This window comes from Bicyclus anynana, chromosome 10 (assembly GCF_947172395.1).
Source record: "Bicyclus anynana chromosome 10, ilBicAnyn1.1, whole genome shotgun sequence".
In the NCBI taxonomy this organism is placed as follows: domain Eukaryota; kingdom Metazoa; phylum Arthropoda; class Insecta; order Lepidoptera; family Nymphalidae; genus Bicyclus; species Bicyclus anynana.
The window spans coordinates 13,822,999-13,840,882 of record NC_069092.1 but is presented as its reverse complement, the minus strand read 5'-3'; the positions used below and the strand labels follow the sequence as shown (position 1 = coordinate 13,840,882).

At 36.0% G+C, this 17,884-nt stretch overlaps 1 protein-coding gene across 1 annotated transcript in view; it reads left to right on the top strand.

Moving 5' to 3' along the window:
• The window catches only part of LOC112048001 (neuropeptide F-like), a 40,345-nt gene extending 23,605 nt beyond the window's left edge, over nt 1–16,740 (top strand). The window contains exons 3-5 of the mRNA XM_024085329.2: nt 1,445–1,564; nt 2,641–2,689; nt 15,764–16,740. Of these exons, the coding sequence (XP_023941097.1) occupies nt 1,445–1,564; nt 2,641–2,689; nt 15,764–15,805 (211 nt within the window). The 3' untranslated portion in view covers nt 15,806–16,740. The remainder of the gene's footprint in view (nt 1–1,444; nt 1,565–2,640; nt 2,690–15,763) is intronic.
• The last annotated feature ends 1,144 nt before the right edge of the window (nt 16,741–17,884 follow it).

Genomic DNA, 17,884 nt, shown 5'->3' with positions numbered 1-17,884 from the left:
TTTTAGGTAGAAAATTGCAATTCAATGACTATTATATTTGATTGCTATTTTCTTCTCTGTAATTATAACTTGGTGTCTCTACAATTACACAAGCTTTAGCGTTTTAAGAGAGCTTAAAAGATTAGTCTTATTAATTGCTCGTTAAAGAAAGGTGACAAAGATTTTATCGCCGCCCCAATTTTTATTAGTATACCCACTTGTTACTTGTTTTTAGTAGGTCAAATTTTAATGGCTAATATTAGAAGCAACTTAACTACAATAGTAATGAAATTAAAATATTTCTAGATGCTTTCGAAGATGTGTAATTTCACCAAGAAACTAAATACTGAAACAAGTTATTTATCCAGCAAGTCGTATTATATGATGACGTCACCTGAACTTTAGCTACTAGTGCTATAACTACCATCGATCATTTAATAAATCAGTCAAGTGTTGTGCTAATGAGCGACACGTAATCATCGATAAATGAGGCCGTATCGTGATTACTAACGGCTTTGCAATTTACACGTTAGATAAGATTGCACTGAAGTTTGAACAAGCGAACTATATTGCTAATTACTTTATCAGTGCATGACGGGAACATGAATTTTCTTTTTTTTTTATAGGAATAAAATGCTAAACATAATTTTAATACTTATGTTTTGTAGTGACATGATTTTGCTTTCATCCCAACTGAACTTACTAAGATTAATATACTAATCTATTAGTAGCAATTTTTTAAACCGGCTCTATAAAGATAAAAATATACGTATTATTATTTCGTATCTTTATTCGTCCAAAGGTAAGGTAAGGTCCAAATATGAAATAGCAAAAAAGTAAAATTACATTCTAGTTGCGCAGTTAATTAAATATCTTTAAGATAATAAGGTCTTAATTTAGTTGGAAGCGAAGAAAATGATTTGAAGGAGAAAAACAATTAAGCATGTCAATTAGGATGTCGTTTAGTGAAGTGAAAATAATATTTTTATTAAAGTAATATTTGGACCTCTGATATAAATATAGCATGATTCAATTAATTTATTATTATTATTCAGACATATTTCCTTAAGATTTCTGAATATCTACTTGAATATATACTGAATAAATTAAATATTTAGCTAAATTTATCCGAGTATAAGTTAAGTCTATTTAATTACTTATGACAGTAGTTCATACTGTTAGTGTATATACATACTGAATGTTAAGACAAATGTCACATAGCACAAATAAAAAATGACACAGAATAAAATGTTTGCGTTTTTTTACCTAGTTCAAAAATATCGCGATAAATACATTGAAATGAACATCGAACTGAATAAAGTTCGATATTGTGTTTATTGTATAAGTTTCAATTGTCGAAAATATCGGACACTAACCTACGGTAGACATAAATTAAGACATCGATATCGTACTCGGTCCCGTAGTGTTGTGCATACATATCATATCGATATCGATATATTGGCAGGATTGACCGCCGCGACGTATCGGACGGGGACCAACTCAGCCCAGGCTCGTTAGATCGCGCGGTGCGGCTCATCCAGCTGCAGAATCTAGACCGCTTTTACTCCTACCACAGTCGACCAAGGTACGATATCGATGTTTCCAGAAACTTTGATACGATTTTAAAAATGTTTATTTTTCTTCTCGCGCATGATGTTTAATTTCATTATGCATGACTTTTAATATGTGGTATTCGTTTATGGTGTTAAAGATTTTTCAATTTATGGACTTTCTAATTTTAATGTATCTAGGATCGTTATTTTCTAAATATAATAGAATTGGTTATTAAAAAAATATAAATTTATTTATATCGATAAATTTAAGGTCCATCTCTATAAACATTATAATAGAGTATAATAAAACCAACTTCTACATCGGTGTCATTTCTCCGTTCCTGGTAAGTCAACCTTCATCTCCATACTTGTTCTTCACCTGACAATCTTCAAGGTCTTCGTCTAAAGTTGAGCTTTCTTAGTTTTCTAATATTATTAACCTTTATGTTGGCTAAGGACTGCCAGCTACGAAACTAAGGAATGAAAGGAATTTACAAAATATCCAAAGCTATTATTATTTAAAATTTACAAACAAACATTATAGAGTCGATATTATTTATATTAGTCGATATTAGTTAAGAGTATAAAGATTTTTCGGGTCTTTATAACATGATGTCATAAATTCATATCGACGAATCTAAGCAGCGATGTCATAAATGTATTACGCGGAGGAAAGCAAAATAATTCAATTATTCATATTGAACTTTTACAATTTTTTGTTATTTAACAATGAAATTATTTTTCAAAACATTGTAAGTATGTATATTCTAATATAGCAAACGCAAATCCTCTAGCCTAGAACGTCGTAAACAGTATCAAGTATTCACAGTTAGAGTTTGCTCTAACTGACGTATACTGCATCGGTTCACTAATTAAAACTACGCCGTTTACTGCTGCGTTCAACAAAATGCTTACATGAACTACCTTTGAGATTGAATATACAATTATATACAATTAGAGTACAAATTAAATAAAATTATCTAATTAGGGAAGTATATTTTACTGTTAATTATAGTCATTGGTTAAGTTTTTACTTATTTTGTTAATTTCTTACGATACTTTGATTCAAAACCGTCGATGATTCAGTTTTTTATTTCGTTGTTCACAGGTTCGGCAAACGCTCCGAAGCTTTCCCGAACTGGGCCAAGGATCTTGAAGTAAGTATTATTATAATATATACTATCAAAATAAATAAAATTCTCTCACCAATGATCTCACCTCATGTCAAGTGACGATACTGGCTGAGATGGAAGCGGACCAACATAAGATTGATACAAACCTGGTTTACCAAAAATCAAAATCTCGGAAGCCGTAAAGGTAGGATCGTAAGTAGCCTCTGAACCAATCCAGAAAATATTAAATGTTACGTAGATCTGAGCTCTGAATCGAAGCTGCACTTCTCTAATAATAGTGTAGAATTCGCGTTTCGTTATTTTTTAACAAATTTTCATATGTTTTTCAGCAAGCTCATCTTCGACATACATATTTATTTGTTTCATTGATGTTCCTAATTCTACGCGAAAGTGTCAGTGTTAACCTAGGCAGCTACAGTTTAGGACCAGGGTTCAAATGCTGGTTTCCATGTTGACTTTTTCTTTTTTCTGAGAATTTCTCACATAGAGCAAAAGGAGATCGCACCCGCGGAGACACTGAGATTTCTTCTTTTCTTTCAAGACCCTTCATCATCACTTAAAAACAATTGAATTTTAGTCTTTCTTATTAAACCGGTAGCATTATTTAAATAAAAAAATATATACGAAAGCTCTCAACGCATCTCAAGTAGCTCACTCCTTATTTGTACAATTAAAAAAATATTTCATTAGAAAAAAATTAAGACCAAAATGAAAGACGTATTGAAAACCAAACTGATTACTTTCACGACAAAATTATGTTTCCAAATTGATATTTTATATTAAGAGTCACATCACAAATGCCCGAAAATTAAGGACTATTTTTTCGGATCAAAGAAGTTCATTTTCTAAAGTACACTCCGCCATAAAACTGTGGAAGCGATGAGAGTTTATTATTATTTTGATGTTTCAAAACATCAAAATAAGAAATTACGTTACAAAGTTATGCTTTCATCATCTATGTTGTAATAACGTACTTTTTTATTTTATTTTATGTACATCCTAAAGGTGAGCTTGAGTTTAACTCCACATTCAAATTGATATTTTCGGGGAAAATTATTATTAAAGTGATATAATATTATGCAATCTTGTACTTATTACATTATTTTCTTTTAATTACATAACATTTCTTTCAAAATTAAAAAAAATAACATTAGAAAACATTATAATTATCAGCCTATTTTAATAGCCAATTACAATTTCCGGGGTTTCCTCCTTTTAGGTTTGTCGGTCTCTAAGTCGGTCGGAGGCAGCTTTCAAGAGTCTCCCAAATCTACTATAGTTCAAACTATATATATTTCAAAATATAGTTGCCTACCACCAGGTACTTATTTATATTAGGATGGGTTATGGAACTACGAAATTATGGCTACAACAGGAATTTCACAATCTAGTTCCTCCATCTCCATTCTTCTACAAAACAGCAAGACGTCGTGAACAATATCATCCTTTTGTCGTTGTCCAGTTGACGTGCACGAAATGTTTTGCATCATCGTTTCTCATAAGAACTGCTAAGATGTGTCATGCCCTTCCGGCTTCTGAGTTCACAAGACGCGTTTAATTTGAGCTTGAGATGGCTCGATCATGTGCGCAATACTGAAGTGCTACAAAGCGCCGGTGTGGATGGTATTGAGGCTTACCTTATTAAGCGACAGATACGTTGGTGTGGACATGTCCTGCGAATGCCGGATGAGCGGGTAGCTAAACGCATCTCCTTTTCAGAACTCCAGAATGGCAAGCGCAAGTCTGGTCATTACCTTCGGTACATAGATGATCTGAAAAGACACTTAAAATGATGTAGTACAGATCCCTCGCTTTGGAAGAACATGACTACAAATCGTGCAGAATGGAGAAAAATAGTTAAAGACAAGAGAACAAGTTTGAACAACAACGTTGACTCGACTTAGATTGGAAACGAGATGATCTTAAGCTTCGTCCACTTGCCGCAATTCCATACAATTATTGTGATGGTGTGCTAACTTGTGCCCTATGTAGTCGCACTTTTAAAGCCAAAATAGGGTATTTTAGTCACTGAAAAGCACACCAGAGAACTATCCATCCGAGTTCCTTACCCAGACTTGAGGAGTCAGAAGCATCGCTGTAGCCGAAATCTTTGAGGCATCATTATCATAATTTGAGCACCTTCAAGGCAAGAGTGAATAGGCATCTTCTAGGCAAGCGCGCTTCGTCTTTGACCTCAATGTCGTTTTCCATCAGGCATGATTATAGTCAAGCTCAAGCAACATAAAAAAGGTCTCTCAATCCTCAACCATTGCCTCTGAATTTCATAGTCCAAGTATTTGGTTTCTTAAATGGGAAATATCTAGGTATAACTAATTAGTTATTCTCTAGGTATATTATTACTAACAAGTTATTACCCAGGTATATTATTGGAGTAACTATGATAATGTTATCTTTATATTGGTTGTCAGAACCACATACAGCGTTGACTTCCTATTATTGTTTGCTCTAGAGTATTTGTCATAGAATTAATATGTGCTTTGTGCGTGAGTACATATTAGTTCCACTGTATTTACATAGGTAAAGTGAAGCTGAGGTATATTACGACCTATCTGGTCTATTATGAACTTACTATAAAAATAAAGTTTCGTAGATAGGTACATGGCCCGTATATAAAATATGTATGCCCACGATTTAAAAACTATATATTTATTCAAGAGCATGCTGTGACTGCTATCTTACCTGATATGAAATAAGAAATAACTCGCTAACTTAGAGAGGGTATGATTTATGGAGAATTCTCTCTCACAGAGTTCTCTGTAACTTATTACACTTATTTTCTCTTTAATATTCTTTTTTTATTACTCTTTATTATTACTCTTTTTTAACCGACTTCAAAAAAAGAGGAGGTTCTAATTCGACGCGTATATAGTTTTTTTTTTCGTTTTTTAATGTTTGTTACCTTATAACTTCGTAATTTGTTTGAAACGTTTGTTAAAAAACTACTTAGGCTGTAGTGGTACGTTAAAATAGGTTGACTTTAAAATAAAGGCGTAGGCAATTCCTAGGAAGTAATACAACAAGCCTTCATTTGAAACAAACGGTACACGTTAATTAGTTAATGGCGGCACCTAAACGCGTTTATTAATATCAAAGGCGGGAATTTGTATTCCGTCTTTGTCATTTAAACACATTAAGTACTCCGGTCAGGTGTCTCTAGAATATTGCCTTAGATGTTGGGAGCTATTGAATAATATTGCTTTTAGTGTTTGCCTGATTTCGTTTAACAAGATAATCGTTTTAGTTATTTTCAAAAGCGATCTACTTCGGCCGTGGCTAGGTACCACCCAACGGGAAATCACGTACCGCCAAGCGATTTGGCGTTCCGGTACGATGTCGTGTAGAAACCGAAAGGGTTACGGATTTTCATCCTTTTCCATTAGGTTAGCCCGCTTCCATCTTAGATTGCATCTTCATTTACCATCAGGTGAGATTGTAGTCAAGGGCTAACTTGTAAAGAATTAAAAAAGACTACAAAACACTTCACGTAGATGCAATCTAAGATGAAATCGGGCTAACTTGTTAGGAGGAGGATGAAATCAACACCCCTTTCGGTTTCTACACTACGTCGTACCGGAACGCTAAATCGCTTGGCGGTACGTCTTTGTCGGTAGGGTGGTAACTAGTAGCTACGGCCAAAGCCTCCCACCAGCCAGACTTGGACCAATTACGAAAACCTCAATCGGTCCAGCCGGAGATCGAACCCAGGACCTCCTCTTGTAAGTCCACCGCGCATACCACTGGCCGTGTAGTCTTTATTTATCTTATTTCTTATTACAAGTTGAGATAATCGTCGCAGACAAAGTAGACGCAACCGGTAGTTACAAAATAAAAGGGTATGAAAACGAGGGTGGTGAAAACAAACAGAACGGTAGAGCTGTTTCGGTTCTATTTAATTTTGTTTGACAATTTACTGTTTGCTGTGTGTTTGTGTTTATTTGAGCGTTTTAATTGGTTAGAAAACGTGGACGTGTGGGTGTAAATTTATATTATCTGTAACTGTATAGATAGAAGAGCCGTGACAGCTCAGTGGATATGACCTCTGCCTTTGGTTCCGGAGGGTGTAGATTCGAATCCAATCCGGGGCATGCACCTCATACTTTTCAGTTGTGTGCTAAATAAGAAATTAAATATCACGTATCTCAAACGGTGAAGGAAAAACACCTGCATACCAGAGAATTTTCTCAATTATCTGCGAGAGCGAAGTATACCAATCCGCATTGGACCAGCGTGGCGGACTATTGGCCTAAGCTAAGCTCGAGTCTCCTCTCAGAATGAGAGGGGAGACTCGAGCTCAGCAGTCAAATACGGGTTGATAATGATGTATAGATACATAATGCCTCATTGGTCCCGTGGTAAGATAGTTGGTTTTGAACAATGAGGTCCAAAGTTCGAATCCCGGGTCATGCCAACAAAAAATACGTTATTGGGAACTTTTGTAAAACAAATATCTCAATAGCAGCCTGGAATGGGAAGTCAGAGAGCACGTAAAGCCGTCAGTCCTGCGCCTAATCACCGATCGTTTCGGTCTACGTCCAATCGGACTATGTGAGTGAGAGAATAGAGTGTGCACAATTGCGCACACACTTGTGCACTATAATATCTCCTGCGTACATGGTTAATATCAACATGAGATTGGCGGCCGTGGTCGAAAAACCGATCGGGAGCTTTATAGAAATGTAAAAAGCCTCAATAGATCTACGGTAGAAGGGAAATCAACACCGCGAGGTCGCAGGTCCGCGACCGTTGGACCATTGTCTGACTTTTCTGACTTATTGGAGAGGAATGAGAATCTATACTAATATTATAAAGCGGAAGAGTTTGTTTGTTTGTTTGTTTGATTGAACGCGCTAATCTCAGGAACTACTGGTCCGATTTGAAAAATACTTTCAGTGATAGATAGCCCATTTATCGAGGAAGGCTATAGGCTATATTTTATTTTCAAAAAAATTAGGGATCCTTCCTGAAACTCCAATAATGTAACCCAAGGTGTACATGGCATGTGTTCACGCCTTCCCAAAAGTCTGCTAAGACCCTCAAGCATTGTCATTGCTATTCAAAAGGCCAAGGGGTTGCAAATACAGCAGCGTCATTCACTCGACCGTGAAATGACCTCACTCTCAACCAACACGCGCACGAGACGGTTATAGCTTGCCAATTTGTCATCGGACCTAACCTTACTTACAATAAACCTTTTCAACCTTCTCCAAGTTTTTCTTTACCAGCGTGCGCTGCAAAAACTATTGATGTTGGAATAAAATAATGCACAACAACTTTGTAGAACACATCATTTTCTACAAAAAAATGTCGCGACAGCATATATATATCTATCTATCTATACTATAATAAAAGAGTAGAAATCGAGTGTCTGTACTTTGACCAAATTTAACTAAAATCAAGTTAGGGCGATTAGAAATGAGCAATAGAATACAAAATATTTTTTTTTGATTTTTTTGCCTGTCTATCTGTCTTTATGTCTGTCTGTCTGTCTGCCCTTCTGTCTGTATGTTCGCGCTATTCTCTGGTTCTGCTGAACGGATTTTGACGCGGATTTCACAAATAGATCAAGCAAAGTTCAGGGCAACATATAGGTTTTGCTTCATTAAAATCGGACAGATAGAAAAAAAGTTATCTTGAAAAAACCGGATCGCTCAAATTGATTCGCAGGCGTTATTTGGAGAAACGAGTTTTCCACTTAAACTGTGTAATATCGATATTGAGGCACATATTCTATACTCAACTGACCAATTTGTTTGTTTATTTGGTTGAACGCGCGAAACTAATCTCAGGAACTACTTAAAAGTTCAAGTTCAAACTGAATAATCCTTTTTGTGTTTAATTAGTCACATTGTCTACTTTTTTATCGTATAATGTTATGCAAGATTTATTACTATAAAAAAGAGCACGAATTTGGCGCAATAGCGATTAAATACTTACCTATACTCTATAATTATAATAAAACTGTAACTTTCAAGTTTACAGTCAAATTACAGAACTTTTTGATTAATTTAATCGATACTGAATTCAAAAACATTTTTTTTCGATTATTTGTCTGTCTGTCTGTCCGTATTTTTTGTTGACCGGGCATCACACTGGAACTACTAAATGAATTCAAATGACTTAGCACGGTTTGAGAACATAATACGGAGCAGGTTTTAGAATACTTTTTATAGCTAAAATAAAATCAGAAGGGGGTGAAAGTTTGTACGAAAAGTCCTCCCCTTTTCCTGGTCCATTTACCCTTCGGCCGGGGGTTTGTAATATGGCCTCTGATCGTGGCTACCGCTGGGCATTTTACCGATATTACCGTATTGTAGCCCGGCTTTCGACAGTCCGAGTTTGTGATACAGCCTTCAACCGTAACTACGGCTGGGCATTTTACCCAAACACAAAAAACGGAACGCGCAGCCTTCGGCCGGGAGTTTATGATACAGCCTTCGACCGTGACTACGGCTGGGTATTTTACCCAAGCAAAAAAAAAGCGCGGCCTTCGGCCGGGGGTTTATAATTATGGCCTCTGATCGTGGCTACGGCTGAGCATTTTACCGATGCACAAAAAACAGAACGTGCGGCCTTCGGCCGCGGACTTTATTGTAGCCCGGCCTTGGGCCGGGAGTTTGTGATAGAGCCTTCGACCGTGACTACGGCTGGGCATTTTACACAAGCAAAAAAAAAGCGCGGCCTTCGGCCGGGGTTTTGTAATATGGCCTCTGATCGTGGCTACGGCTGGGCATTTTACCGATGTACAAAAAACAGAACTTGCGGCCTTCGGCCGCGCACTTTATTGTATCCAGGCCTTCGGCCGGGAGTTTGTGATAGAGCCTTCGACCGTGACTACGACTGGGGATTTAACACAAGCACAAAAAACGGAACGCGCGGCCTTCGACCGTAACTACGGCTGGGCATTTTACCCAAACACAAAAAACGGAACGCGCGGCCTTCGGCCGGGAGTTTATGATACAGCCTTCGACCGTGACTACGGCTGGGTATTTTACCCAAACACAAAAAACGGAACGCGAGGCCTTCGGCCGGGAGTTTATGATACAGCCTTCGACCGTGACTACGGCTGGGTATTTTACCCAAGCAAAAAAAAAGCGCGGGCTTCGGCCGGGGGTTTGTAATATGGCCTCTGATCGTGGCTACGGCTGGGCATTTTACCGGTGCACAAAAAACAGAACGTGCGGCCTTCGGCCGCGCATTTTATTGTATCCAGGCCTTCGGCCGGGAGTTTGTGATAGAGCCTTCGATCGTGACTACGGCTGGGCATTTTACACAAGCACAAAAAACGGAACGCGCGGCCTTCGGCCGGGAGTTATGATACAGCCTTCGACCGTGACTACGGCTGGGTATTTTACCCAAGCAAAAAACAGCGCGGCCTTTGGCCGGGGGTTTGTAATATGGCCTTTGACCGTGACTACGGCTGGGCATTTTACCCAAACAAAAAACGGAACGCGCAGTCTTCGGCCGTGCACTGTATTGTGGCCCGGCCTTGGGCCGGGAGTTTATGATACAGCCTCCGACCGTGACGGTTGTGGTTTTGTAATTTTTATATATAAAACATACGGAAATATAAATAAAAGGGGCGACGGGGTCGAAAATGTACATCGATTTTCACGCGGACGAAGTCGCGGGCGTCTGCTAGTATTCTAATATATATCAAATGTAAAACGTATGGTATATTTTTTTTAATATCAGAACCGTTCTAAGCATTATTTACTGTCTAAGGATTGGACTTAATGAGGATTTTCGTGAACCTCTACTCAAGCTAAACCTCAACAAAAACTCGGATTTCAATTACTTCATTAACGCTGTAACGTCTTTAGATCGTATTTAAATTCTTTGCAATTCCACGTTGCAGAGTCAACATCTCCTGAGGATGCTCCGGTTTCGGGTTGAAACGTAGGTACATAGAGAGTATTTTGTCGGACCTGGGTGGCGTTGTCGCATAGGTTCGTCGGCTTTTCGCGGATGATAGCAAAATAAATAAATTATTATATATTCATGATGAACCTCCGCAAAGTAACGCCAACTTCTATCCTATATCATTATAAATAGGCTAAATTAGCTAAATAAAAGTGTAATTCAATAAAAAAAATGCACTGCGGACGAAGAAACCTGTATTGTATATTGCGAAGGAGTTTTTCATGTTTAATCGTATATGTTAAAACCGCCAGTGCTTATGAACAATGAGGAAGATAAAACTGAAATTAAATTATAGTAGGAGATTTAGATTTAGATACTGAAATCAGAATTAACATCCATTTAAATGTGTTATCTCTATTCTACGAGTATGTGTAAGTATGTGTGGGTATGTTAGAAATCCTTCTTCATGACAATCGTTTATCGGATATTGCATTAGGTTGCATCTGAAAAGGGATTTTAAAATCGCTTATATGCCGTCGAGCCACAATATGCGGCTTTGAATCGCAATATTACGTTCCGTCTGTCTTTTATGTACTGAGGATATGCTTATGATAGCCATTATAATATCGTATTTAGTTTCATAATGCTTCAAGAAAGTTGTTCCAGTTCTATGTTAAGATTTTTATGACTATCGCGTTCAAAGTTCAACGTGTAGATTAGTTTACATGGTAATGACAGACTCGTTCACAACCCATACTTGGATCACTGCTGAGCACGACTCTCTTCTCAGGATGATAGGGTAAGGCTAATAGTCGGCCGTGCTGGCCCAAAGCAGATTGGCAGATTTCACACACGTAGAGAATAAAAAAATTCTCAGGTATGCAAGGATTGGATTCCTTAGGATGTTTTTCCTTCACCGTTCAAAAATACGTGATGTTTGTGTATTAACTATAAATAAGCAAGCACAAGAAGCATTTTTAATGACTGTTTAACTTTTGTATAAGAGGCATGACCAGGTCCGATGACCTTCTCCGAGGCAGGGGGGTGTTACTTCGTCAACTTCCCAGGTTCGGACTGATAATTTTCAATGAAAGTTTATCAGAATCAGAATCGTTTATTAGCAAGAAACACTGTATCATATACAGATCTTGTGTCAACAACAATGTCTCACCATTAATTGATGCAAATGTTTAATTAACGAAATGATTAATTATAAGAAACAAAACTTCAGTAGCCCGTATCTCAAATGATGAAGGAAAACATCGTGACGAAACCTGCATACCTGCATTCTTAATTCTCTGCGTGTGTGAAGTCTGCCAATCCGCATTGGGCCAGCGTGGTGGACTATTGCCCTTACCCCTCTCATTCTGAGAGGAGAATCGTGCTCAACAATGAAAACCTCAGTGTTACCAACATAGCCCAAACGAGGATTTAAACCCAGGGCCACGCAAAACGAAGCTACGCTAACCACTGGACCATTGAGGCAGTTGAAACCACTTAAAGTGACAGTTTAAAATACCGTTAAGACAACGGTGCAGTTTTTAACTTCAACTCTATTGGCTTAGAAAATATATCTCCACCTACTTTATCCTGGATTGATAGCTTACTAAGGTACAAACTATGTCGTCCATTCCAGTCTGTGTTACACTAATTGTGTTAACGGTAAAAAATTACACCATGAAAAAAATTCCTACATACAAAAATTTTCAGAAAGGAGATCGACCATTTTTCATTCATTAATGGGCCCAAATTTAATAAATGAACCGTTACAATGTCCAAATTACCATCATTAAATAAATAACAATATCTGTTTTTATGGAAAGTTACTTAATCAAGATATAGGCAGTTATCTACATTATAAAACGCACGATTTCAAAAACACACACATTTCCAAAAAATATTAGCAACTATGAATTCAAATTATTTTGGTGATTTTGATTTATTAAATGAAGAATTTTCTGTCATTTATTTTTTTTTCTGTAACGTGCTAGGCCCAAAAAGGTCGGTCTACTTTTCGTATACTTTCAAGCTTCTTTGTTGCATTGAGACATGACATGCACGATATCTTTGTCATAATTGAAATTTTGTCATGTATTGTGTTGGTGCCACGAGGCCGTGTTGTTTGAAAGAGGTATATGCCCAACAGTGGACATCCATTAAGTTATAATGATGATGATAATGATATCATAGTAGATGAGTATTTAACATTCAGCAATGCTCAACTTTAATGCTCAACTACGTACATAATATCAATCAAGCGGGTTACAGGGAGCCGCTGGATGCTGGCGGCTCGAGACCGTTTTGTTTGGAAGTCCATGCAAAAGGCCTATGTCCAGAGTCCATCGGTTGATAATGATGATGATGATGATGATGATGATGATGATGATATACATAATATTCTCCCCCATACGTTTGAGTTGTGCTTTGATATTATATACGATGGTCCGGCAGTTATCATATCATAATAATACTAGCTGACGCCGCGCGGTTTCACCCGCGTGGTTTCCGTTCCCGTAGGAATACGGGGATAATATCATATAACATATAGCATTCCTCGATAAATGGGCTGTCTAACAATGAAAAAATTTTCGAAATGGGACCATTAGTTCTAGCGCGTTCAAACAAACAAACAAACTCTTCAGCTTTATAATATCAGTATAGATTAATACGTAGTTCCCATTCCCGTGAGAATATAGCTTATGATACTTACAAATAACGTAGCTTTCTGGTGGTAAAATAATTTTCAAAATCGGTTCACTAGTTTCTGGGATTACCTTTACAATTCCACAAACTTTACCTCTTTATAATATTAGTATAGATTACATTATTTCTAAGCCTAGTCTAAACTCAATCTCTTGTTCTCTATATGTCGAAATTAACATAATTCAAAACATTACGTAGAAGCTATTAATGGGTTTCCATCGATAATGGTTAACTGAATTACGTCCTTGCGTATCGACAAATTAAATTGTGACTTAATATTGTTACCATCGGTTCGTTTCTCCTTTACCTTACTTGCTTTGAAACGAGTTAGTTAATTACATCAATACTAAATATTTTACTAACGTTTAGTTGATTTTTAAAGCTAATTAAGTTTTACTTTATTTCGAAATGACATCACAAGTACTGAATTTCTGATTTGATTCCTCTGAACTAATTAGGAATAAATAAAACTTGCGATGTTGTAAAAGATTCGTTCTACGGCGTAGACGGCTACGCGATCATATTAGCTACGAAAAAGTATCATGGAAATCTTTGCGTATCTATACTAATATTATAAGGCTAAAGAGTTTGTTTGTTTGTTTGTTTGATTGAACGCGCTAATCTTAGGAACTACTGGTCCGATTTGAAAAATTCTTTCAGTGTTAGATAGCCCATTTATCGAGGAAGGCTATAGGCTATATATTATCCCCTTATTCTTACGGGAACGGGAACCACGCGGGTGATACCACGCGGCGTCAACTAGTTATAAATAAAATGGTATATTATAACTAGTTTTCTAGTTCAGGGAATTGTTACGCGTTCCCTCAGGTTATTATAATTTTGATGTTTTGATTCGGCTTTAATATGATTCTTTGTTTACGTTATTTCGATCCTTTAACGTCTCAAGAGGCTTTATCGTGAAGATGATTTTAATGGAAAACAGAAAAACTATTTAAACTTTAGCCATTACCTCTGAATTACCTAATTACTTCGAGTTAACCAATACTTTAGGTTTTTAGTTGTTTTTCATTGTGACTTAGTGGGTGTTTTGGCGGGTTTTTAGTTGTTTTTCATCTGAACCGATTTAGAACTTAACAAACCTAACAGTTATAGCTAAGTTTGAACTTAACTTATCTAACAATTATAGTTAAGTTCTAAATAGGTTCAGATCGGTCTAGTGGTAGCCATCGTTTATTGTTTCGTGATGTCGCGTAGAAACCTCGTTGATCACTATTACGCTATATTCTATGGGTATGGGTGTGGTACAGAATAAATAAGTACTTTTAGCCTGCTTCCATTTTAAACTGCATTGTCACTTAGCATCAGGTGAGGTAACAAGGGCTAATTTGACATTAAATAAAAGTAATTGTTGAAGTCAAAGAAAACTTTCTTAAAAATAAAATTGTATTCAAAAAAATGTTAGCCATATTTTATAATATTGCTAAGGTATTTATATTCTTGAGTAATATTTACGTAATATGTATCTTGCCTATTTTTGAAATTAAGAGTTCTTCGAGATCCTATTTCTTTTTGCAAGGGTTTTAGGAAAATGAACAAGCCTCCGGTAATTTACTTCCGGAAACCATTAAAAGCGAACGGAACAAGCAAAGTTATGTTTGCTTAATAATTTATACATAAATGTTGAGAATCGAGTCTCAAGATAATTACTATAGCTTTCTGTTCGGTTCTCCGTTTATACATTTAAACATTTTCTCACTCTACAAGTATACTTAACTCAGATGATAATCTCATGAAGTTTGGGAGAGATTCTGGATTTGATTTTCAACTAAACTTATGGACACATCTATTGGCCCACCTTAGAGTTTAAATTTCGATGGCCCCTACCGAAATATGATTGCTAGATTGAACAAAAACTATTGATGAAGTTTTAAACCTGATACATGTTACCATCTTTTATTCTATCGTATTGTATTGTTTTAAATTTGAATTCAGAACACGACATTGAGCTACGTCTAACAAGTCGGGTATGCGCCTTGATAAAGGCCATTGATTTTTAAATAAAAAACATGTTTTCACAAATAATGGTTTAATTTAATAACGCGTGTTGCATCTACCACAGCTCTCATACGATTAGGCATAGAATTTATCAATCGCTCTATGAAATTATGAGGGATCATCTCCCATTCCTCTTCTATGGCAGTTTTCAACTCCTGCAACGTCTGGACAACTGGCTGACGTGCCTTAAGACTTCTTTTTAGCTCGTCCCACATGTGCTCAATGGGGTTCATGTCTGGGCTTCTGGCTCCAGTCCATAACTGTGATGTTCACATCATATGTTGGTACACTTCTGTTTCTCTTATATAAAACTATCAAGCCTGTGATTGTTGATGCCCTGCTCAAGACAAAATATTGGCCTTCATGACCGAAATGCGGCCTGAAAGAAATTATCATTTAAATTCATTCACATACTGTAATTGTAATTAAAGATAGAAGCTTAAAGTCGTTAAATGGCGGACTTAAACATATTTATAAAAAAGGTTGTTTTCTTTTCAGAAGCCGGATATACCAGCCTGGTTGGCTTACGCCAGGAGATGAGGGGCGCAAAGTCTTCGATTCAACACTAACTTAAACAATCATACTTTATGTCGCACATATTTCTTAAGCAGTAAATAATGTTTTATTTCCAACCTTATCATACTAATTATAAATTACTAGTCATTAAGTATTAACTCAATTAAGCCTCGTTTACATAAGGAAAGTTCCTCGACTCGGTTATAATGTAACAAGTAACCTGAATAGTGAATATGTCAATACAAACAAATTCCTTAAAAGCCCGCTTAAGCTTATGGAAGTTCCTTATGTGCTACGATTAGTTTTCGTAGGGTGTAATACGCGTATGTATTGGGTATGTATTCTATTATCTTGAAAAGAATCACAATATATTGAAATCAGGATCAAAATCAGCTTTTATCCCTAAAGAACATAATATTAACAAAATGTATAACTATATATGTAATCGTGTAAGTACCGTACCAGTAAAGTTATATGATTTCATTGTGATAAAAATATGGTTATAAGTATTATACTTACTTATTTTAGTGTAGGTACTTTCACTTTCCCCTTTGTACTCGTACTTAAACCCAAAAGTCTTGACAATTAAGTATAAAATTTGAATATAAATTCATTAGTTTAAAATACTATAATCTAACTATTACGAAATCGTATAGTAAAAGTCATATATGCTTTATGTAGCTACTTTCTTTATGTAAATGAGGCTTATCTATATTTTTTTGATATTTATTTTTATCGTATTGAATGTGCCAAGTCTAGCAGCGATGTTAAATTTTATATTATGTACTTAGTAAATTGTATTATTCAAGTCTATTATTCCTAGTCAATTCTTTAGATATATATTTCATAGACTATTTATATTTAATATCTATTTATAATACCATCGTTAGAATTTAGTTTGATACACCTTCAGTAATAAATGATTAATCATTAAAATGTTATAAATACAGGCAATTGATAAAAAGTAATTTAAAAATGTTGTTTTAATTGTACCTTTTTCATTCTAAAAATTCTCCTTCCATTCTTTTTCGTTTTGAACTGCTAAGTAGTATTTTAGTACACAAACTGCTGCTACTACCTTTGAATACAAAGAAGGTAGCAGCAATTTAAATGCAGTACACTACTGCATTTAAATCAATTAAGTAGTGTTTTCTGAAATATTAAAAAAATTCAAGCCAACCTATCCGAGGATTTCTGGCACAGCATCGCAGTATTTCAGCTCGATTCGAAGTGTATGGTTGGTATATTTATGGTTGGTTTTTGGCTGGTGGGAGGCTTCGGCCGTGGCTAGTTACCACCCTACCGACAAAGACGTACCGCCTAGCGATTTAGCGTTCCGGTACGATGTCATGTAGAAAAGGTGTGTGGATTTTCATCCTCCTCCTAACAAGTTAGCCCGCTTCCATCTTTGACTACATCATCACTTACCATCAGGTGAGATTGTAGTCAAGGGCTAACTTGCTAATAATAAAAAAAAAATTATAGACATGAAATCAAGCACTTATGCCACTGGTATAGGCCGTGATTTTCCGCTAAAAATCAAATGGACCACTTATTTATTCACTAGCAATACAAAAATTACAATGATTTCGTAAGAACTACCTAATATTATATTATAAACAAAGGATATTAATGAAAACCCTAGTAATGTAAAAACTGCTGTAATGTAAAAAGGTCAAAGTAAAGTTAGTCAAGCCCGCAATCTCACTGCTCTTTGATAATCTAAGAGTAAAAAAAAATATTGACGGTAGTAAACAATATTATCTACAGTTTGTTAGGTTTGAACATAAGTTTACACATTTTTCTATCGGGGACTATTGTAAATGATTGCAAACAAAGTTCAAGCTTCGTTGACATCTTTGTACTTTGTAGTTTCATAGCAGTGTGCATTCAGAGCTCTTTGATCAATCAAATCTACGATATCCCTTTGAGCATTATTGTTAGCTAGCTTTGTTTCATGTTTCTGAAGCTATACAGTTTTGTTAGCTTTAGCCTTCAGTCATCAATAGAAGTTTTTACTTCAAAAACCTACCTACATATATTATTTGTTTTTTTATTCTTTACTACAACTACCAGATTTTTATAATTATCTATAATATTCTC